Genomic DNA, 24783 nt, shown 5'->3' with positions numbered 1-24783 from the left:
CGTACCTGAGGCTCTACTTACCCCTACTGAAGGCTAGAAAGAGGAATGAGCTGCACAGAGAAATGGTAGACAAAAATAGTTTAGTTGAATTATGGGAGAGTGCAATCAAGCTGAGATAGTTCCAGTCAGAAGGCAAAAAAAGCCCTTGAAAGTGGACTATTGCTTAGAGTAGAGAGACCACAGGCTTGCAGAACCTAAAGTACACTGAGTAATCTAGTCCCAGGATTAAACATGTTTACTTTTGTTGCTCTGTCAGTCGCAAATCTCAGCAGTTTTTAGGATGAAGCAAGTAAGGGAGAGATGAAAGCCATCTAACAGTTCTGAACCTCATAAAGACATCGAGTGAAAAGATGGAGAGATGCAGCAAGAGAAATGAGGACCTCAGCTTTATTTTTAATGTGTGTTAAAAGCCTTCAAGCTGCAGAGTAAAATTAAGACACAAAATGCTATAATATTCAGTTCCTTCATTCTGAACTAGCCTCCAGTCCCCCAGTGGACTGTTATTCAGACCAAAACATGACTGATGCTGACATCCTTTGGTTCAGATCACATCCAAATGTGTTTTTTTCAGTGTGTCAACAGATAATAACCACAGGAGAGTACAAACAGCCACTGCTTGTCCAAACTATCTCCAACATATTCTACACATCTGCCTTTGCTTTTCTGTTTAATCTAAACTCAACAACAAGAGCCAAGAAGATTGTTGTGACTGTAGGTTTGTATGTCTTAGAAGAAACTGCTGGAAGGGACCAAATCAGTCATTCAGTCTGATATTTTTCTTCTGATAGTACTTGTGCCAAGTTCCCCAGGGGGCAATTTAAAACTTTAAAAAAACCCAGGCATAAGCAGTTTTGTAATATTAGATAACAAGAGAAAACATCTTTTTATTATAGCTTTTTCAAAAAAAATTAAAATCTATTTGATTTATAACCCTAGAAACAGTTAATTCAATGATAGTTTCTATTCAATTTCATTCAAGGCCAAGTTCTGTGCATTAGAAACAATGGTAGCAATGTCATTGTTTTCCAGGGCATATGGTCAAATCCAGAAGTGTCTTAGCAACACTCAAAGTTTATTAAACTATTTGTCTCACATTAGATGCAATCAAATACCCTTTAGAAATATCCTGAATCAGGTCTTCTACAGCTTGAACTTTCACAAGTGAATTTATTGTGTAAATAAATCCTTACAAGACCTCTATCGAATCACTGTTTTTCAACTACATTGAGTGCCACCATCTAATCCCAAAGAAAGAATCCCACACTAGCTTTTCCATACTGCATTTTGCATATGTCCTCTCACTTTTCTATTTCTATTCACTAGGTCTGACATCTCTCCTTTGCACAATTTGCTTATCCAAATAAGAGATTCCTCACAGCATTAAGAGAAAGAAGCAAGACTTAATGTTCCCACTGGATATGTCTGTAGTTCCTCAGGTTGAGGCGTGTCAGAATCTAAAGCTTTTCAAGCTTAACTTTGAAAAGACAATTGCTTCATAATTATACCATTTAATCTAAAAGTTATTTGTAGAGACAGAAGTCCAAGCTTGCAAATGCTAACAGTAGTTGTATTGTATTAACACCAGTAGTTGGGAAAAAATAATGTAAAGGGATGAGTAAGAATGGGCTGGGACCTTTCCTTGAAAAGGATGGAATTGGCCATGCTGAGCTATGATGTTTTGTTTGTGTGGTAAATGCTGCATATGTGAATCAGAAACAACATTTGGATGTCCAGAAAGCATTCAGTTTTTAGTAGCAATTGTTTTGGATTTGGAGCCATTGCACAATACTAAACAAGTCTTACAGTTTCATGGTGTTGCTACAGAGATATAATCTCAGTCTAATATCTAGTATGCGAATAGCATTTATCTCTATACCTCTCCCATGTAGCCTGTAATCCATGGTATGTGTTCTGGGCATGTTTTTCCTTCAGATGGGAATTAAACATTAACTATAATACTTTAGTGACAAGTTTAGATATATACACCTTACGTCCACTCTTAATGGCACAGAGTCTCTCTGGACATCTGATTTCCTTTTATAATTTTCAAGAAGAGGCTTTCCTTTCCTTTACTTTTCTTTTTCAAGAATAAATTATTGAGAGGTGCCCCGCAGAGAAGGACTTTGGGATGCAGATTAATGAGAAGCTCAACATGAGCCAGCACTGCGCACTCGCAACCCAGAAGGCCAACTGTATTCTGTGCTGCATCGAAAGAAGCGTGGCCAGCAGGTCAAGGGAGGTGATTCTGCCCCTCTGTTCCTCTCTTGTGAGACCTCATCTGGAGTATTGTGTCCAGTTCTGAAATCCTCAACAGGAGAACGATTTGGAGCTGTTGGAATAGGTCCAGAGAAGGGCTACAAAGACAATCAGAGGGCTGGAGCACCTCCCATACAAGGACAGGCTGAGAGAGTTGGGTTTATTCAGCCTGGGGATGAGAAGGCTCTGAGGAGGCCTTATAGTGACCTTCCAGTACCTGAAGGGGCCTTCAAGAAAACTCGGGGGGACTGTTTTCAAAGGCTTGTGGTGATACGACAAGGGACAAAGGGTAAAAACTGGAGAGGGGCAGATTTAGATTAGACATTAGGAAGACTTTCTTCACCATGAGAGTAGTGAGACACTGGCACAGGTTGCCCAGGGAAGCTGTGGCTGCCCCATCCCTGGAGGTGTTCAAGGCCAGGTTGGATGGGACCTTAGGCAGCCTGGTCTAGTGGGAGGTGTCCCTGCCCATGGCAGAGGGGTTGGAACTAGATGAACTTTAAGGTCCCTTCCAACCCAAATGATTCTGACTCTAAGACAAATTCCATGCTTCCTATGACTCTACTCATAACTCTCTGAGAAATAAAAATATGACTGGATAGGGATTTCTTTCAATATTTTATTCCCATTCAAGTCAGGGTTAGCTTTATCCCACACTCCAGTGGGATGAGAGCTCAGGCAACTGTGAGTCCTGATTTCATGTTGTAGTGCTTACATAAACGTACTTCTAGGTATAGAGAAAATTTATTTTTTTTTAATACTTTAGCACTCAATAACATCACCAGTGTGAATTTGCTCTATGCCTATATTCCCATTTGTGAGCTTCCCGAATAACTATTGAACCTGTTGGCTAAACTGAGGATAAAAGCCTCATAGGTATTGCAGTTCTGTTAGTTTTCTGAAGACAGGCAGGAAAACGGGGAGAAGAGAGACTGTATTAATGCCTCCCTGGGAGCAGGGAAGAATCATCAGCCTCATCCTCATTGGTCAGCAGGCAATCCAGAGGGAGAACATTACTGTACGCCTTTACACCGGGAAAAGTTTCAAGTGCAGCTCACATTTCACAGCAGAGACTACCAATGAGGCACAAAGCCTTAAGGGATCAGGTTGCATTACTTTTGCTGTCCAAAGAATTATATTTTAGTTGAATTCAAGATATTAAATAAACTTTAGGCCTTAACACAGCAAGACTTACATATATTATATCTGCATTTAATAGGTTTACTTTAAGCAAGAAAATACATTTTAAAACAAATTCTAAATACGTGTGGGTTTGGGGGCTTTTTTTTTTTTTTTTACCTTTACATCTGCTGGTTAACAAGGCAAAATGTTATCTTACAACATGTGAGTGGTTGACAGCCACCAAATATCTTCCATTACACAGACCGAGGTGCAGGAACACACGTAGAAGTCAATGACAACATGCACTACATCTGCAGGTCGAGGGAGGAGATCTACAGGCACGGGTCTCGGCATTAGGTCAGAGTGGGTTTGGTCAGACGACAGAAGAGACAGAAAGGGGAGAGAGGCTTCCATTAGGCAGCAAGACAAACACAGCAGCAAAGATTCATAGGTTCATAGGGTAGAGAGGTAAAGGGCTCAAAAAGTGCAGATTCATGTTTGCATTTACGTGTTCATACAACCAGCCCACACCCAGATGTATCTTCCTAGGAGTGCTACCACAACAATATTAATCATGGTCTTTGCCATTTTAGAGTTGACATTCAACCAGTCCCTTTCCCCCCAGTATTTTGAACTCTGCAGCAACCCCTGGCTCAACTTCCGTGACGGTGTAACTTCAACGAGGCGTTGCCAAGAGCTGCTTCCTTACAAGCAATGATTTCAGACCCTGCCAGAAACCTCCGACAAATTCATTCTCCATGAGTCAGAGCTCAGTCCAATATGAGGTCTAAAACAGCTGGCAGGGATGATATGTATAATCTCGCTTGACCTCTGTACATATTAAAAAAAAAATCCTAACACAAGATCTTGTACAAATATATGCCGCTCTAATTCTGAAAAAAAAAAAAAAAAAAAGGAAAAAGCCAAATCTAATCCCAAACCTCCAAGTTTTATCCCAAAAGCAGTGGTAGCAAATGTTTTTCTTGAAGCACACACTGCTATAGTGATGTATTGATATAACTTACAACTCAGAAAGAACCAGAATAATGCCATTGTTCCTAACACTACAGAAATCTTTAATCCTATCCTCAAGATGCAGCATTTTGAAGAGATCAAGAAGACCTACTAACATTTCTCAGAGTGATAAAAACTGGAATATTGTTAGGTACTTCTCTGAGCTTGCTGTGCTACTGACCTACTTGCCCTAGACTTGCTCTGTATTGAGTGTAAAAAGACAGCACATGCAGATGATAATCCAAACCACCTGAAGATGAACATCTAAAACTAATGGGATGAATGTCTCTGCAAGTGCCTTTCTCTCCCCTTCAATTATAAGGGTAGCTTTGACAAGATGGCCCATTTTTAAAAACACCTAAGTTTGTTAAAATGACCTTTTTTTCTCTATCAATCAGCTACATATCTGCCTCTTTTAAATACACAGTAAGGTAGACTGAAATGAAGGGAAGGAAGAGGAGTAGGTGCTTCTCTCTGGTGAACAATGATAGGACTTGAGGGAATGGCACGAAGATGCCAGAGGAGGTTTAGGTTGGCTATTAGGAAGTTTCTTCACCCTGGTGAAGTACTGGAACAGCTCCCCAGGGAAGCAGTCATGATGCTAATAATATTCAAGAAGCATTTGGACAATGCATTCTGACACATGGTGTAAATTTTGAGGTTGTCCTGTGCAGGGATAGGAGTTAGACTCAATGATCCTTGTGGGTCACTTCCAACTCAGGACATTGTACGATTGTATGAATCTGAATATTAATGTACAAGAAGCCCTTAAACATAAGGCAAATACATACATATAAACATACAGATGTATGTACCTACATATACACACAGACACACATTTTTCAAAGGCTCACAGCCAGGACTTGAGATAAAGTGACTGAATTCATGACACGTTTTCTGATCTGCTGTGAATTTGGGAAGATGGATTGCTTCACATTTGACATTTCAGCTGGAATGTAAAGCTACTAGTAGGAAACCTAGCTTTATATCTTTACTTTTAATCTAAGTTTTAACTTTTACTTCTCAAGCTTCTTTGTCTTGAAAGAATATTTAAAAGCACAACCACTAAGGACACTTGTCTGCAATTAAATATAACTTAGCACAAGATCTGGTAATTCTTTCTGCTCCCCAGGAAGATGAGCTATGTCTTACAATATTTAAAGCTACTTTCTCTCACCAAATATTTATTGCACAGCCTGAATTATGTGATTTTTTAAGATGCCAGACAACATATTCATAATAATGAAAATGATTGTTTTAACTGTGATTTGCATCAGGCTGCATCTGGATAGAAATCAGAATTCAATTAAAATGTGCACATCCCCGCATTTTAAGTAGCTCTTAGTTAACTAATATTACTTCAATTTTGTTGAAAGCATCAGAAAAAGAAGTACCATAACATGTTTTGCATTCAAGTCTGACTTGGTAAATAAAGGAAATACTGCCTATTAATTAACTCCCATTGCGTCTATCCACAAAATAGCAGCTGCATTTCTTAACTGATTCATGGGACCCAAAAGAAAATGAAGTGAAAATTTACATCTTTTTGAAAGTACCTGTGCAGGTGTGTTCCTATTTGTATTTGGATGTTTTGGTCTGTGATATGAACTTCATGCACCCGCAGTTGTGTTTCACTTCTGCACCGAAAGAAAAGATGAATCATTCTGTTTGTTTTGTGGGTTTGTGTCAGCCCAAACGGATTTCTCAGTTTTGAGTGAACAAAACAACAGGAAAAAAAGAATATTCACTCTACACTTGCTGGGTAAATTGAAAGGAAGAATAATGAAAGCAGCAATTGAAGTCTTAGATTTTTTTAAAAATGCCAACACCAGCAGTCAATCTACTGTAAATACAGAAAATACAGGTATTTAATGATCTACACCCTACTGTGATATGGCTGCAAATCTTGAGCTGACCTCACAAGATAAACATAGTTCTTCAACTCCATGCATAATTAAGAAAACAGCAATATTTCAAGTAGCAGAATTTGACAGATCTCAACCAAACGGCATTTTGCAGTTATCCAATACCATGTGTTCTATCTTGCAAAGTGTTATATTTTGCTCACATCTTCAAATAACCTGTCAGGATTTTAAATGGGTTTCTTTTTCAAACTAGAAAGCACGCGTCTTTGATTAATAATGTTTTTATTATATAATCAAGCCCCATATTTAAGAAAAAATGCCTTCAAAAACTAATCATAAAGTAAAATTTGCAGATTTTTATGAAGATTTGTGCAGAATAGTCCCCGGATCATAGCAGCCCCACCAGCATCGTTTTCAATGCAACAGATGTAAACCATATAAAAGTAAATAGATGTTCACAATGCTATTAATTTGATCAAGATCATAGGATATCAATTCTTCAACATCAGATTAGAAAGATATTCATTGAAACACAAAGCATGATTATAGATGAGAACAACACATTTATTACTGTAGTATAAAAGTTTTACATCCAGACAGCTCCAAAACTATAGTAGCAAAAAAGCGTGACTTGCTTTTCTGTCTAGCAGAACAAGAAAATTCTTGTATTGAGCTTATATAGAAGGTTGTAGGGCCCATAGACAAAACTGTGTAAGTTGGACACCTGAATTTGGAGTTAGGTTGCATATATTCAGAGATGAACATCAGCTTAGATCCCATACACACTACTAGTGCTAGTGGAACTAAATAAACAGGTACATAGGAACATTCTCACTGGCTGATGATGGCATTTGGTCCAGAGTAGGGTTAATTTTCAAAAGAGAGGTAAACAGAAATGAATTATTCCAAAATTATTTTGGCAGGAAGAGCTGAAGGAATGAAACACAAATGTTACGGCATAGAGACTCCATATTATCTTTAGAATGCTCTATGGAAATACAGAATATTCACACTAGAATAAAGAAATACTGCACGGGATTTGATTACTGTTGCTGCTATACATGCAGGTACACGCACATACAAAATCACACAGACAAGGAACTGCTGTTTTTCCTTTAGAAAAACAGGGTGAAGTAGAAGGTTAAAGAATATGGATAAGGTCTAAAAAATGGAAACCAGAAACGGAAACCAGTTTTTTATCTCCAAGGAAGCCCTAAGACACCCACTTAACACTTCCATCAGTGGCAACATGAATGCAAGCCAGAACCACCTTTGAGTCAGAGGGTTTCTCCAAGGGGAGAACAACCAAAGCTGTCAGATGTGTATTCATTATATTTTAATTCAGAAGTTGCCAGAATAGTCTCAGGGAGACACAGTAGCCACTAGAAGATAATACAGCTTATAAAAGAGTAACTTATCATTTATGTGTTTAAAATTAGATGGTATCAGCTGCTGCCCCACTGCTGATTGAATGATCCAGATGGATTTATGACACACAATGCTAGAAATTGTTTTTTTCTCAAGATTCCTGAAGCATACATTTATTAACATACAGGGTGGACTCCAGCTATCACTTCTATAGGAATGTGCACGTGAAGGTGCTACCTCTCATGCTTTCTGTTATATTTCTTCCTGTCATGCCACGCACAAGGGAGAAAACACATAATTGTTTCATACATAGTTTAACTAGTTCTTCTCTTCTCTACTAAAAGTCAAATATAGATCCGTAGAGTATAAATGTAAGAATACCAGTTAATATTAGAAATATGCATGTCACAAACTGCAGTGGCTGTAAGAGCTTCATTACAGTTTGCTTCCTCTCAGTAAAGATGTCTAAAAATGATCAGATTAGAGTAACTATTCAGTGTAGCAGGGAAATTAGGTGCTAATTAAGCAATCTGAATACCTAAACTTTTGCAACACAAAAGCTGTAAAATAAATCACCATTTTATTTACCGGTCATTAGTAAAAGGTGAACAGCAGCTACAATTGCACTACTTTAATAAGGTCACTAATGTAGTAAATTACTTTTGCACAATTTGCGCACAATCACACAATGTTTAAAACTGCATTATTCCCACTCATCAGAGTATGGTGAGGCCAGGATCTATGGCCACTACCTGTCTTCTGTGGGAAGTGAAAATCATAGAATCATAGAATAGTTTGGGTTGGAAGGGACTTTAAAGATCATTCAGTTCCATTCCCCCTGCCATGGGCAGGGACACCTCCCACCAGACCAGGCTGCTCAAGGTCCATCCAACCTGGCCTTGGACATCTCCAGGGATGGGGCAGCCACAGCTTCCCTGGGAAACTGTTCCAGTGCCTCACCACCCTCATTGTGAAGAAGTTCCTCCTTAGGTCTACTGTAAATCTGCTTCTCTCCATTTTATAGCTATTTCTGTTAGTCCTGTCACTACAAGCCTTTGCAAACAGTCCCTCCCTGGCTTTCTTCTAGGCCCCCTTCAGGTACTGATAGGTCGCTATAATGTCTCCTCGGAGACTTCTCTTCTCCAGGCTGGGAAAATGGCACAAATTGACATAAAATCATAGAATCATAGAATCATCAGGTTGGAAGAGACCCACTGGATCATCGAGTCCAACCATTCCTATCAAACACTAAACCATGCCCCTCAGCACCTCGTCCACCCGTGCCTTAAACACCTCCAGGGAAGGGGACTCAACCACCTCCCTGGGCAGCCTCTGCCAGTGCCCAATGACCCTTTCTGTGAAAATTTTTTTCCTAATGTCCAGCCTAAACCTCCCCTGGTGGAGCTTGAGGCCATTCCCTCTTGTTCTGTCCCCTGTCACTTGGGAGAAGAGGCTAGCACACTCCTCTCCACAACTTCCTTTTAGGTAGTTATAGAGAGCAATGAGGTCTCCCCTCACCCTCCTCTTCTCCAGGTGACACAAAATATATATATGCCTCATTTCAGGCGCATGCGAACTGGCTCCTCTCTGTGGCTCAGCGAGGAATACAGAGACTGAACACATCACCTTCTTCTCTTGGCAAAAGCTGCAGTACCACATGGAGGAACTGAAAAAACAAAATCACACCTGGCAACATACCAGATTGTTTGCTGGCAGCAGCCTAAGCTATTCCTTCAGTTCTTTGGGCAAAGGGAAGGAAGCAGGAGGGAGTCCTGCCCACTGCACACTGAGACAAGGGGATGCTCTTCCATTTGCAGCAGCAGGACACGGCAGGTACTTCAGCAGGGTGCAGGGAGTAGTCTTAACACGCTATCCAACTACTTCCAACTCTCTGCTTTAGTCTTTATGTATAATAACACCCTTTTTATTACAGTGTCTGTACATCCAGGAGAAAGACTAAGGAGAAAACCAAGGCAGGGCTGCAGCTCCTTCCCCATCTCCCTCTGTCACTCACTATGTGGCTGTTAATACACGTGTCTTGCCCAACAATGAACTTAACAAAAAGAAAGAAAACATTTTGTTATTTTTTTTAATTGTGTATATTAAACAGGGCTGTGTAGTCAGTTCCACCTTGTACCTAATACAACTTTGAATCTTATTTTTTAAATGTTTCAGCTTAATCCCACCTGTTAAGTCATCTGGAAATGTTCGAGGTTTATTTTGTCCTACCATGAACTGAAATGAAAATATCTCTACTGCTAAAAGCTTTTCTTTCCTTTGCCTTATTATAAAAGCAAATATTCAGTGAAAGGTTTGTGAGGGCAGTGCTTTATTTCCAATACAGTACAGGCAGGCATTTGATAGGTACTAGAAATCTTCAGCTCTCAGTATTGTCAGTCTGTTCTTAACTTTTTTTTTCTGGGTCTCAGACATCAGAAGTGAAAAGTCAAAATTTACCAACGTTTTAACACAATTGGTGCACGTGTGCAGGAAAAAAAAAGGACATTCCATGTGAGATTATTCATCAACCATTATGAGTATGAACTCTTTTATTAGTATCCATCATAAGCAAGCACAGTGTATCTTCTATGTGGCATGCACCTTTCTTATAGAAGTTCAGCTAAATGTCTCTGGGAGCTCTCTGGGTTTCTACTAGTCAGCTCTTTCAACAGGCCCACTTATGCTCTCTGAAAAGATATGCCAGCTGCTGCTCCATGGGTAGGAACGTCTGTCAAAACCAATTCACAGAACTGCCTGTGCTGGCATCGGATCCTCTATTTCATCTGGTAATTTTAAGAAGTTTTAAACTGATGAAAACATCAAGCCAACAAAATAATGATAATTCTGTGAAGCTGATTCTGGTTTATCGCTTAAGTATATGTAAAATAAAAATAAAAAATAAACAATACTGATTTATAATAAAGAAATGGATGTCTTCTACCCATATGAACAGAAGGGAAGCAGAAACACCACGTTAGGTGACCAAGCTGGCTATCATCTCTAGAAATAAATAAGACAGCTCTGGGTATTTCTGTTCTGGTTTGGCCAATCATCTTCAAGGGCCGTTTTGAAACTGAAGTTCTAGATATTAGTACAGTGACAAAACTACACTGATGTGTACTTAAATTTGCAATCACTTCATCACAAATGAAGAAATACATTCTGTCTCTCTCCTGAGAAGAAAAACAGGTGACACTATTTTTTTTCCTCAGTCAGTATTTTGACTAACGGCTTGCCTAAGGTAAACTGAAAAGCAATCTGCTTGACAAGGCTTGACTTTAAGTTCTGCAAGAGCTGGTGATGGCAGAAAAATGCAGTAGCATCAAGAAACGGAATTGTAGTCATAAGGCTGCAGAGAGAAATCCTGAGACAAGATCCTTGTACAAAAATAAGAGGCAGCACCAGCAAGCCTTGAAAAATATCCTACATGTATTCATAAAAAAAGGCTCTTAGAATCTTCTTCTTCAACAAAAAAAGAAACTGAATTGACACATCAAGTCACTACGATTTCTTCTTCATGGTCTTCCTCATCCACTCGATGAATCCACACCCAAGGAACGTGCAATTAAAAAAATCAGGATAATAGCTTTCCCAGCTTTGTTCTGGGGTTTCTTTAGAGGGGATGCTGCACACCACACGAGTTATTTTCAGGCAAGCGTGTGAGACCAAAGTTATTTGACTTTTGTGCAGGACATCTCACTGTTGTTTCACGTGATTCCCAAACCCAGCTATCTGCATGCCCTGTTATTTTACCTCAGTATGTCACACAGCTCTGAGCCTGCAAGAATGGAGGGAACTCTGAGCAGGAAGAAGGACAGGTGGTGAGACAGCATGGGAAGCAAGGCCATGGGATTTTAAGGATGACTGCACGCTGGTAAGGATTTCCAGTGTTTGCCACATGTAATGACTGCTGTGAGCGGCACTTCTGCCTCTCCAAGCTGCCAGGGCTCATCTCCTACAGTAAAAAAGAAGGTCTTAGCCCACAACAAAATGTCATCAAATGCAGGGAAGGCTAACTATGTGTGCTGTGACCAGCTAAGGTACTGGGGAAAGGGCAGGCTGAACAACCATGCTGATTTAATTTCTCATCCTCTTCTGCTTGTTATTTTGAGAACAACACTGGTCCAGGATGGGTCCTCAGGTGTGCAGTGGGGTATGGCACGAGGTTCCTCTGTGGCGCGAGGTTCCTCTGTGGCGCAAACAAGTTTATTTTCTGGGATGAAGCTTGTTTCTATGTTGTCATGTGGCCAAGGGAATTAATCCTGTCTTGAAGTGTGTTGGGAGGCAGGCTGTGTGTATGTGGATGGCGATATAACACCAAAACCTGGCTCTGCCAGGCAGGTCCAAGGACAGACCCGAGACACTTTGGCATCACTCAAGAGTGCTGCAAATGTGGGGATGTCACTGCATCCATTTCTCAGAGGCCCCACTCAAGACACACTGACTGCTCTGTGCTGTAAACATGGTGTGGACCATCAGAAAACTGACTTTGGAGGTGCTAATTATGCAAAAGCAGATCACATATATACTAGGAGCAGCCAGATTGCTACTATATGATGCAATAATTTTACCTCTTGCTTGGAAGAAGAGCACAACTTTGGTTCCTGCTTTCCATGACATAATAAATTATGGGAATTGGTGAGAAATGCATTTCATGTCATTAAGCTTTCCTGGGCGATAAGTGTTAATTACAAACAAAAATTAAAACAAAGTCTATACAGGAAACAAACTGTTCTCTGTCATTACGAGGATGGAAGGAACAAACAATGTATTTCCCCTTCTCACAAGTACATAGCCACCCTACCAGAACAACAGTGATACGTGCAGGTTTGGGGTTTGGGAACCCCAGAATACACTGCATGGTCAGCAGTGAAGCAAACCAGCATCCCCCTGTGCCGACTTCCAAACGTTCAGCAATCTAACACAGCAACATGAAGGTGACTTGCAGCAGCAAGAGAAAGGAAAAGACCGATACCTGATCCAGGAAAAGAAACAGTACTGTAACTTTGGGGCTTCCTACTGATTTCAAAGCAGCAAATTCTCTGTAGGCTTCTGCGATGAGGTCTTAAACCCTATTACTGACATCTGGATGTGTTAGTGAAATCATTCCTATCAGTATTTATCCCTGCTGAGACATTGTGATTAAGAAGCTGTGTTAGTCCATTTCCACAAAGAATCTAAAGGCATTATTACCACCTACTTGCCATTTTTATACAACACGTCTGTCACTGGTTTGCTAAAGCAAAGAATTTATCTTTCAAGCAAACTCCTGGTTGAAAAATTAAGGGTACATAAAGGGTTTCTGAATTCCACAGTTCTTCTGGTAATCAACATTCTGCATATCTATTTTTATTCCTTCTCTCTGACCAGTCTGGGTCTACGTACTCTCTTCAATCCACTTTTATTGTGAGTCACATCAGATTAGAAACGCATTTAACTATGAGAAAAATCTTCCGCAGCTGATCCAAGAAGAAACAATAACAAAGCCCCACGCATATTACACTTGGAGCCTTTTAAAACTAAAAACCAAACAGAAACAATGCAAGACACTGAGAAATACCAACAGGTTTCCTTGCTTAGAAATGTAATGCAACAAAGTCTCTTGCAGCATAGCACGTGGATGGTGCAGTAGATAGTCAGCACAGGAGAAAAAACAGCCAGATACATTGAACCCACGAGACTTCATTCTATACTTTTGCTACATTATCTGCAACTATATTGGTTACCCCTTCATTTCAATCAGTGCAAAGGATGTGGGGGTTTTTCAGTGCATGGATGCTACCTGAATATGTCAACCGTGAGTATTGTAAAGCTTACCTACATAAGCCCTTCACTACAAGAAAGAGATTGAGGTGCTGGAGTATGTCCAAATAAAGAACAAAGAAGCTGGTGAAGAGTTTGGAGCGTGAGGAGCAGCTGAGGAGACTGGGGTTGTTTAGCTTGGAGAAAGGGAGACGCAGGGGAGACGTTATCGCTTTCTACAACTACCTGAAAGGAGGTTGTAGTGAGGAAGGTGTCAGTCTCTTTTCCCAAGTAATAAGGGATGGGGTGAGAGGGAAGAGCATCAGGTTACACCGGGGGGGTTAGATTGGTTATTAGGAAAAACATCTCCATCTATAGGGTTGTCAGACATTGCTGCCCAGTGAAGTTGTTGAGTCACCATCCGTGGAGGTATTTAAAAGGTGGGTAGAAGTGGCACTTAAAGTGATGGTTTAGTGGTGGCTGTGTTAGATTTACAATTGGACTTGATGATCTTAAAGGTCTTTTCCAACCTAAATGGAAAAATCTACATATGATTCTATAACAAACTCATCACTGAATTCCTAAGCATTTTCTTTCATCCTGTGTTAATTCATGTAACCAGTCAGTGCAAGGAAAGTCCAAATGGCTATTTTTAAAGTTTTGCATTGATCTACTGTTTAATAAACATTTTTAAAGAGTCTAATATCATTAAATCCTAATGCACAGCAGGGCTGAAATATATCATCAGGAAATTTGTACAGAAGGTAGAAGTGTGTCCTCCTGCACCATCTCCAAATAATGCAGAGCTCTGACTGCCAAAGCAGAATTATGGGATGGTGGCCCTCGCAGTGTAGGACACAGATGAAAACGGAAGCATGAAATTTTAGATTACTTAAGTACAATAGGAAGCTTGAGATCATGCAGGATTTACTCACTACCAAAGATATTAGAGCCAAACCCAAACTCCCAAAAGAAAAACTAGCCAGTTTGACACTGTAAACAGCACATTTCCTTAGATCAGTAAACAGGAGATTGATTTGAAACAAACTGCCAAGAAGCTTAACACAACCCCGTATTTTAGCCAAGAGATCCTCACCAGAAACAGTGATGCAACTGGTCTCTTTTATCTGAAATGTGGTATAATGTAATCAACCTCATAAATATAATAGCGGGATTTTTGGAGGCAGTTCTTGAATACAGCTTGAATCAACTAACTAAACGGAGTACCAATAAAGTTTCTGGCATTGCTGGGCAAGTTCTTATTACAGAGAATGCCAACAGAGAGAATACATGGTATTTCTTAGGACTCATTTAATAGCCCAGTGTCGAATCCCTCCAGATTCAAAAAATGCAGAGCAGGCAGGGGCAGACAGCCCTTCTCTAGGTTTGGGAATGCACTACGAGCGTTGAGAGCTAACTAAAGGCTTCTCAGCAGGGTAGGCAAAGCTGATCATTTCTACACAAGGAATGAAGAAGGAGAGCAAAGAGCAGGGAGACAGCTGGGCCCAGAGCTGTGGAAGAATCAGATTTCATGTTTCTGCTACTGCTTTGCATGGAAAAGGGGTGAGGCTGGGAAAAGGGAAGAATGGGATGGAAGAGATGGGGAAAGCAACCACTGCGGGTATTCTGCCCATCACCACCTGTCACTCTGTAGCTACAGAACAGTTGAGGCTGGAAGGGACCACTGGAGGTCATCATTGTTGCTCTGCAGGCAATGAGGAGATGGACATTTTGAAGCCTTTTGGACTCTGATATCGCCGGCAGCTGCCCATTTTTCCTGTGTTCAAAGCCAGCCCTCTAAGATATTTTATTTGCTGTTAAAGAGATCAGCCTGTAATTTGCTGCAGATATCTTTTAATATAAGCAAGACTCTCCGAATGAAAAGACTGGAGATAAAACAAACTTCTGCAGCACCTGTTGTATATAAACTATTATTAGAGGTATGAAATGTAAGCCATTCCCTGTCCTTCTAATTTACTGCTCCCCACAGGAGTTTCTTGCTGTATGAACAGCACATCATTTGCAGATCTATTCTTTTATGTAATACTTACACGCAGTCTAAAGAAGGAGTGCCAGAACTGTAATGTAGTAAACTTGTATATTATTTTGTTGAAAGAATTTCTGCCATCAATAATCTTTTTTCCTATAAGTTCCTCTCATCGTGAAAAAATTCCTCCTTATGTCTAGTCTAAGTCTGCCCCTCTCCAGTTTACACCCATTGCCTGTAGTCCTATCACTGCAAACCTTTTGTAAACAGACCCTCCCCAGGTTTCTTGTAGCCCCCTTCAAGTACTGGAAGGTCACTGTCTCCTCGGAGCCTTCTCTTCTCCAGGCTGAGCAAACCCAACTCTCTCGTGAACTCGCTCATTCTATGAATGTTCTTGCACTAATGTCTCCCCATGAGTTTGCTCTTTATGACTGTTCCTAGGTGTTTTATAAAACACCAACCCTCTATGGGATCACAGTGACAAAAATAATTTAGAATTTTCAGAAATGTTCAGTTTCTAAGTATCAAAGCAATTATCAAGTTTTTTCTCCATGCCTTTTAAGAATTAGCTGGCTTAATGAAGTTTCATACAAATACATTTAAAAAAAGAACCAAGAAGCATTGAGAAACTGGCTGGAGTGTTTATAAATTAAGTGACTTCTACTATATAATATACATATGCCTGATAAAATATGTTTCAAAGTTCTTTTGGGGAATTCCTCCATGCTGCTTACTGCTGAGTCAGGATTGGAATTCTCATGCAATACCCCTTGATGCTTCAGTCAAACAGTTAATTATACAGATAAGAGACATCATCAAAGTTAAACAACTGTAGATCAAAGGGCAGGTAAATTACTAAGATGGGGGGTTTTAATATGATGAAGCCTAAAACATCTCTTTTTTTTTTTTTTTACAAAACCTACAAAATCAATCAGGAAATAAAGCTTACAAAAGCAAATTTATTCTATTTTCCAGTTGGCACAATTTTATGTTCCCTAAGACCTGTATGAAAACATGCATACAGTTCTATTAAAAGAAGAACTCAGTAAATGCATTCCAAAACTGAGGTTCCTATAGCACTGGTGTTGCAAGAGCCATTTCAAATGGATATAAAAATACCCCATTTATGTCTTTTCCCTAGAGCAGACGCTTAGTACCCATGTGGTGAGAGAATACTGCCCAAATCATCAAAATCCTTTCCTTGTGCTTAAGCACAGGCAAACACAGGGAAGGGGAGGGTAGGTTTAACAGCACGCATCACTTTGGACAGTCCATCAAAGAGCCAAAAGCTGTTGCCATTTCCCCAGAATGGTGACATACAATTTTTCTTTGTATTTTGGTGGTACACAAGCAAATAAAAAAGTCTGGAAATTCCTCAGTTTCTTGAATCAAAATGAAAAACACCAGAGCCCTGAAGCCTATCTCAAGACATCTCATGCTATGGTTTCAAATCCGCATCACAAGATCCTGATTCCATGGCTTTCAGTTATTTACATACTGTAATGATTTGACACTATGCTGTCTGTTCTGTTCTGTCTCTTCTTCAGACTTTGGGGTTTAAAGTTTAAAATCTGTATAGTGATGCTTAGTCTGAGTATATAGACTGGGCACACTTCCCCATATTGAGCATTCAGATGTTTGTTCAGTAACAGCTAAGAATGAGGCATTGATGTTTCAGTTAGACACCATACAGTAAATAACATTACTGAGCACTTTTCATCTCCAAGTACACATGAACAACCAAACAGCAGAAAGAAAACATCACACTTCTTGTAATTAGGTAGTAAATACCCACATAGTGCAAATTTGGGATCTGAGGCCAAGAGAACAACGGAAACATTTGGAAGCCCTCTGTGTGTTATTCGGATGAATTTCAAGGACTTAAGAGCTAATGGCATTAATAAACACTTTAAGTAAGTACATGTGCTATAAATGTGGATAGCATCTCCAGGACACTTCCAAAAATTGATTAGTGCTACACTGGACGGCTGAGTCATCAATGCCCGTCCTTCCACTAGGACAAGAGGATGTGTTGTAAGCAGGTTATTTATATTCTTAATATCATCAGCAGGAAGTACAGTCCAGTTAGGTTTGGTAGTCATTACATAGCACTTTTTTGTATGTACTGCCCTTCATCTTTAGAATCTTTCTCAGAGCCACCTCAGTCTTAACTAAGAGCAATTATAAATAGGTCTAAAAGAAGAAAGGCAATTTGGAATCACGAACAGTGCAAAAGTTTGTTTCAACCAGAAGCAAGACCAAGCCTCCATATCAAAGCTCTATGTATCCAGTATCACTAGCTGATCCTGCTCGGAGGCAAGAGAAAACTGGAACACAAAGGATTGTTGTCTTTTTTAATACAATGTCCAGGTGGTCTTGGACTTGTCAAGATACTGTATTTTTTAAGAAACTGAACAGACCTTGCTCCCCCTACGGTATCTCTCTTAATTTCCCAACACAACAATCATGATCATCAACCCAGGATATAATATTAAACTAGTTTTCATCCCTGCTGGATATTTTGAGAGAGACTGTTTGAACATAATACCCCCAGTCCAGTGCGTGCTCTTAGATCCTATTCCACATTGCCATGTCCACAAATATTTACAAAGCAAAAAATCCTGCCTGTCTCACACAGCCCACATGTCTTTAATGCTCTTCCATATCAATGCTTCAGACCAAAACAAGACACAAACACCACTGAAAATTATAAGACAGAAATACTCTTAGTGGCCTCCAGCCAACTATGGTCTAAACCCTTTGCTTGTGAGCTCGTCACATGCCTGCAACATTTGGAATACAGCTCATAACCTTTGGCTGCACAAATATAGACCTTTAGTCAAGAATCTCAAGCAACATTTTGGTTCATTTGAGTAAAATCGGGCCAATTAGCAGCTGCCTTAGATGTTGTTACCCACTGCCCAGCTCCACTGGTCATACCAGTACGCACCACCCTTTTCAAATACAGAGGATTCCTAAGCACAAGAAATCAGAAAGGCTGCAGCGTGCCAGGTGTCTGCATGTGGTTTTCCTAAAAGAGTGTCACCTCCTCTACTACATCTATTGGGCTTGTTCAGCCTGGAGAGGGCTCCAAGGAGGCAGTGACCTTCTCATACCTGAAGGGGGCTACAAGAAACCTGGGGAGGGACTTTTTACAAAAGGTTTGTAGTGATAGGACTAGGAGCAAGGGTTATAAACTGGAGAGGGGCAGACTTAGACTGGACATAAGGAGGAATTTCTTCACAATGAGAATGGCGACTTACTGGAATAAGTTTCCCAGGGAAGTTGTGGATGCCCCATCCCTGGAAGTGTTCAAGGCCAGGTTGGATGGGGCCTTGGGCAGCCTGATCTAGTGGGAGGTGTCCCTGCCCATGGCAGGGGGGTTGGAACTGGATGATCTTTAAGGTCCCTTCCAACCCAAACTATTCTATGATTCTATGATCTATAACACCTACTAAAGGACTGCAGAGGTGTCTGACTTCGGTGTGAGTGCATTTCACTGTGTCTCTAAGCTGCTGGGAGAGGTGAAGTGTAGTAAATAATTTCATATAGATTTGCTGTTTTCAAATAGGCAAGTACCAGTCTACCTCGGTACCCAGAAAGTTCAGCCACTGCAAGTTATGGAATAGAATTTTCAACTTACAATGCTTAATCACAACATCAAATCATCACAACTAGGAAAAGAGCAATTAAGTAAGGGTTTCATATAGGCTTGTTCTCTTCATCGCTCCAAGAAGCAATATTACCACAGGAAATCTTCTTCTGCAGAGTGAAATGCCCATCACAGTGCCAGTCTGCTGAAAATTTTATTTATTTTAGGGGTTACTGATTTCTTCACTGACTACAGAGAAGATCAGAGGAAAGCACATTTTGAAGTCTTAAGTAAATCACTGCAGTTTTCCATGAAAAAAAGAGCTTTTTTTGAACTTTGACTTGGAAGGAAACTTGCTTAGCTTAGCTCAGAGATGGTCTTAGTTATTCTATGAGGTTTAAGATGTCAGGCTAACAAGTAATTAAACTTGCTAAAAAGCCCCACAATCATTTTAAAGGATGAAACTGAAATTATGACTGTATCCTTCTATTACAAAATCACATTTTTTATTAGCTTAAATTTTACTTCTGAGACAGAAGGAACTGCAATCCTGTCTTGTTTTGAGACTCGCTATCTCAGTTCTGCGAAAAAGATTCTTCACGTTTTCTATGCCTTCTTCCAATGACTAGAAAAGGCATACAAAAGACTATTAAGTTCAACATAGTTCCAAAACTAAAACATCTTCCTCTATCAACTGTACACCCATTACATACATTGTATACAGGCTGAAAAATAAACACTGGCAAACCTAGAGTAGAATCTTGGAAATGGCTCAAGTGACTGGATTTTCAAACAGGGTTTATAGAACATATAATTTCTGGCAACTGGAAGACGTTAATTTGAAGACTGAACTTAACTCTATTCCTTTTCAGGGAGAACATCTTGCATTTTGTTCTGCAAGAATGCACACTACAATGTGCAAAAGCAGGTCCTCCATATGAAGTTGGAACACAACAGCCTGCTCCCCAGCTAGAGGCTCATCACCTTTCCCAAACCAAAGGACCTGGTTTTCTTTAGCTTTGATCATGAACAAGTGGATGCCAAAGGTGAATTTCAGTGGGGCTATATTTATGTAGCCTCCACTCTCATTCATCACAGGGTCACAGCACACGGCCATGCTGACCACTTGTGTGAGGCGCTTGTGTCCCATGCAGCTGCACTGCAGAACCTCGACAGCACCTCAGCTGTCGAGGATATCCTCTGTCGGTGGCTCCTAGTGGGAAAAGTGCCAAAACTCAAACATGAAGATTGAAACAACTCTTCCTGCCGGGCAGGCAGTGTCTGAAAGCCTGTAGCCACCCTCCTTGGTGCTCACCAACACTGGGAACCCTACTCCTGCCAACAGCAAGGCTGGCACAAAGGACAAGGCTGGTCCTTGCAGGGCATTGCCCAGCAGACCTGGGCAAACACTCATCCCAGACCCTCCGAATCAAGGTGGCCCGTCCATCAGGAGCACAGCACCCTGAGAGCCACAACAGGAAGCAAAAGTGGCAAAAGGTCTCAGTGGAGCTCGGATAGGGACCCTTGTGCCTGCTCTCGCTCACCACACAGCACCCCAGAGGGGTCACGGCAGTGGCCCTGCTCTGTCTGTCACTCCCTGTGCATCCCCTCATGCTGGCAGAGATGCAGAGGAGAAGGGCCCTGCAGGTGCTGAGGGGCCACCAGGTGGGCCTCACCATGGCAGCTGGGACCAGGTGCCCCACGTTGTCATGGGTGAGGTGCATCCTGTAGAATCATAGAAAGAATCATAGAATCGCTTGGTTGGAAAAGACCTTTGAGATCATTGAGTCCAACCGTACCTGTTCACTACAAAACCATATCCCTAAGCACTTCATCTACCCGTCTTTTAAACACCTCAAGGGATGGTGACTCAACCACCTCCCTGAGCAACTTCTTCCAGTGCCCAACAACTTTTTCAGCGAAAAAATTTTTCCTAATGTTTAATCTGAACCTCCTCTGGCACAGTTTGAGGCCATTCCCTCTTGTCCTACCACCTGTCACTTGGGAGAAGAGATCAACACCCACCTTGCTACAACCTGCAGTTGTAGGCAGTGATAAGGTCTCCCCTCAGTATCTTTTTCTCCAGGCTAAACAACCCTAGTTCTTTTAGCTGCTCCTCATAAGACTTGTTCTCCAGCCCCTTCAGGAGCTTTGTTGCTCTTCTCTGGACATGCTCCAGGACCTCAACGTCTTTCTTGTAGTGAGGAGCCCAAAACTGAACACAGGATTCGAGGTGCAGCCTCACCAGTGCTGAGTACATGTACACAATCACCTCCCTGGTCCTGCTGGCCCCACTGTTTCTGATACAAGCCAGGATGCTCCTGGCCTTGGCCACCTGGACACACTACCAGCTCATATTCAGCTGGCTGTCAACCACCCCCCTCCCCCAGGTCCTTCTCTGTCAAGCATCTTTCCAGCCACTCTTCCCCAAGCAGAGGGGACGCTGGCTCCCAGGAAAACTCTTGGAAGTGTCCCTGAGCAGTCTGGGTCCTCCCGGAGGAGCAGAGCCGCTCCTGCATCCCACACCTCCCTCCCCATCACCTGGTCACACGCTCCTGGATCCCCCGCAGCCTCCCAGGGATGGGACCCCGGCATCCCCCCGAGGGATGGGACCCCCGCATCCCCTCCAGGGATGGGACCCCGGCATCCCCCCCAGGGATGGGACCCTTCCAACAGACCCTGCTCCAGGGGAAAGAGGGGACCGCATCCCTCGGGATGCGCTCCGCGCTCGGGGGCTTCCCCTGCAACCGCAGCCCACGAGAATTAAAGAAGACGGACACTCACCATCTCGCCTGATATTCGAGGACCTCAAGGCTCGGATAGATCCGCCCTGGGCAGGGGCAGTGGTGCCCTGACGGCTGCAAAAGTTGGCACAGACGACAGCGTAGAGGAGGAGGAGGATGAGCAGTTGCATTGGGATCCGCTGGGAACGGGACCGCGTCTCCGCAAAGAAACCCGGCTCTCCCCACCGAGGCTGCTTTGCTTCCTTCTCTCTCTCTCTCTCTCGTGTTCTCTTCTTCCCCCCTTTTTTTTTTCCCCAGACTTTTTGCTGCTGTTGCTGCGAGTTGCTCGTGTGTTTGGGGGAGTTGGATGCAGGGTTAAGACAAAAAAAAAAAAAAAAAAAAAAAATAAAACCACACACCCAATCACAAGGAAACCCGCAGTCACAGCTGCCGAGCGACTCTCCCGGCTGCCCCCGAACTTCCCGCACGCTGAAGTTGCTCCCCAGGCTTGGAGAAGGTGTGAACCCCCCGGTGGGAGCCGAGCCGGCCGCCCCCTCCCCTGGCAGCTCGGCGGCAGGAGCTGCGGGGACCGAGCAGGGGGAGAGGCTGCAGGGGAAAGGGGGCGGCCCGGGGGCAGGCAGGGGGGCGGGAGGGAGGCAGGGAACGGTGCCCGGTCCGCCCTGCTGCTGCTGCTCCGTGTCAGAAAACAGGGATGGGAGAAGAAGCAGAGAATCACCAGGTTGGAAGAGACCCACCGGATCATCGAGTCCAGCCATTCCCACCAATCTCTAAACCATGCCCCTCAGCTCCTCGTCCACCCACACAGTAAACCCCTCCAGGGAAGGTGACTCAACCACCTCCCTGGGCAGCCTGTTCCAGTGCCCAATGACCCTTTCTGTAAAGAATTTTTTCCTAACGTCTAGCCTAAACCTCCCCTGGCGGAGCTTGAGGCCATTCCCTCTTGTCCTGTCCCCCGTCACTTGGGAGAAGAGGCCAGCACCCTCCTCTCCACAACCTCCTTTCAGGTAGTTGTAGAGAGCAATGAGGTCTCCCCTCAGCCTCCTCTTCTCCAGGCTAAACAACCCCAGCTCTTTCAGCCGCTCCTCATAAGGCCTGTTCTCCAGCCCCTTCACCAGCTTCGTTGCTCTTCTCTGGACTCACTCCAGAGCCTCAACATCCTTCTTGTGGTGAGGGACCCAGAACTGAACACAGGATTCGAGGAGCGGTCTCACCAGTGCCGAGTACAGAGGGAGAATAACCTCCCTGGACCTGCTGGTCACACCATTTCTGATCCAAGCCAAGATGCCATTGGCCTTCTTGGCCACCTGGGCCACTGCTGGCTCATGTTCAGTCGCTGTCAACCAACACCCCCAGGTCCCTCTCCTCCAGGCAGCTTTCTAGCCAGACTTCTCCTAGTCTGTAGCACTGCACAGGGTTGTTGTGCCCCAAGTGCAGGACCCGGCATTTGGCCTTGTTAAACCTCATGCCATTGGTCTCAGCCCAGCGGTCCAGCCTGTTCAGATCCCTTTGCAGAGCCTCCCGACCGTCCAGCAGATCGACACTTCCACCCAGTTTATTATCATCCGCAAACTTGCTAAGGGTGAACCTGCCCTGGAGGGGTCACACAACCCAGTGTCTCTTCCACCTTGGGCTCGCAGTCACCACTGGAAGGTTATTCCTTGGGCTGGAGGGACTCAAACCACTGAGTTGCACCAGGGAGGGTGAGGAGAGTTGGTGGAATAACTGGTGAAAACACACTGGCTGAAGAAACCCTGTTGTTGTCTCCCAGGAAAAATCTTCAGGCCAAGCAGCATCCAAAGTTAATTCCTACTAATTTAGACCCTCTGGTGTTAAAAAATTATTGTCTGGAAGAGTTTAGGTCTAAAGCAAAGGTATGTGAGGATTGTGATCAGATTGCTGTTTTAATGTTCTTCTTCCTTCCACCAGCTGCAATGAAAATAATCAAGCAGCAGTTTAGAAAAAAAAAAAAAATCACATTTTAGCAGTTCTCTGACAAATCCTTACCTACTCAGTTTATTTCTTAAGGCATTTTGTATAGTCTTAACCCATCTACCAAATTATAACATGCTGCCATTTAACAATATGAAACGCCACCTCACTAGTAGAAGAAGAATGTCAATATGCTTCTGTATCAGGAATATCAGATGAGTTCTGCTCACTCCGAGAACTGCCTCTGGCTGTAGGAAACATTTTTCTCCAAGAGTGCGTTAGGATGACAATGGGACTGAAACATCCTGTATGTCTTAAGGAACCAGTAGGGTGCGATTCTGTTATGCATAATTCATGATCCTTTTTCTATTTCACGTTCCCCAAAACTGACAGCGAACCTAATCCTGCTCCCATGTGGTAGATAATGGAAAGGCTCCAACTGCTGCATTGGTGAGCAGATGTGCCTATATTTTAGGTGCCCATTTCAGGGGAAAACTGGGAAACAGAAGGTAGGTGGCCAATCCAATCAACCTAATAGAAGCAGAAAGTCAAATAGAGGACATACAGCAAGTGAAAACAGAGAGAGTTTTGAAAGTGTCTTCTATTCATCCCATCAATGTGCCTGCCTCTTTCCAGTAACATTGCAAGGAACTGGCAGAAAGCATCAATAGGATCATAGCTACCTGGCTCTGTTCTGAGTTCAGGTACTTTTAAAGATAAAAGGAGCTGGTCAATACCTTCACTTTTACCACAGCCCCTTGGTGAAGTCTTTTCATTCTCAGTTCCCTCAGGCCCTTGTTCTGTCTTAGAGCCAGGGCACTAGAATCCGTAATTGTTTCTCCTTGGGGGTATCCAGTGCTGTTTTGAGGTGGTAGAGGAGGAGGAGAAGGGAGGGCAGATTGTATTCCACTCCAAAGGCAGACAAAAGATGTTTTGACAGTATCTGAGCAGTTGTATAATTCAGTCAAGAATTATACAGCAGCTGTTTCCAAGGCTGTTTTTTCTATACTCAGCTTTACCCATATAAATTTTCTCATCTAAAATCCATACATTTTCCCAAGAACTGGGTCTGGAGCTAGAGTCATGTTGTGTCTTTATTGCATTATGTCACCCTGGCTGCACAGGTCCAGCTTTGACACAAGAGTGGAACAGACTTTCACCTAA

At 42.5% G+C, this 24783-nt stretch overlaps 1 protein-coding gene across 3 annotated transcripts in view; it reads right to left on the bottom strand.

The window, feature by feature from the left end:
- The window catches only part of PDGFD (platelet derived growth factor D), a 152522-nt gene extending 130264 nt beyond the window's left edge, over nt 1-22258 (bottom strand). Inside the window, exon 1 of one of the 3 annotated variants that reach the window (XM_069883533.1) lies at nt 21731-22258. In XM_069883533.1, the coding sequence (XP_069739634.1) occupies nt 21731-21860 (130 nt within the window). In that variant the 5' untranslated portion in view covers nt 21861-22258. The remainder of the gene's footprint in view (nt 1-21730) is intronic. The other 2 variants (XM_069883531.1, XM_069883532.1) reach the window with 2 other exon arrangements.
- Nucleotides 22259-24783: the final 2525 nt, after the last annotated feature.

This window comes from Phaenicophaeus curvirostris, chromosome 1, assembly GCF_032191515.1.
Source record: "Phaenicophaeus curvirostris isolate KB17595 chromosome 1, BPBGC_Pcur_1.0, whole genome shotgun sequence".
NCBI classification, from domain to species: domain Eukaryota; kingdom Metazoa; phylum Chordata; class Aves; order Cuculiformes; family Cuculidae; genus Phaenicophaeus; species Phaenicophaeus curvirostris.
Note: the sequence above shows the minus strand (reverse complement) of the source record. Positions and strands in the feature narration are given on the sequence as shown.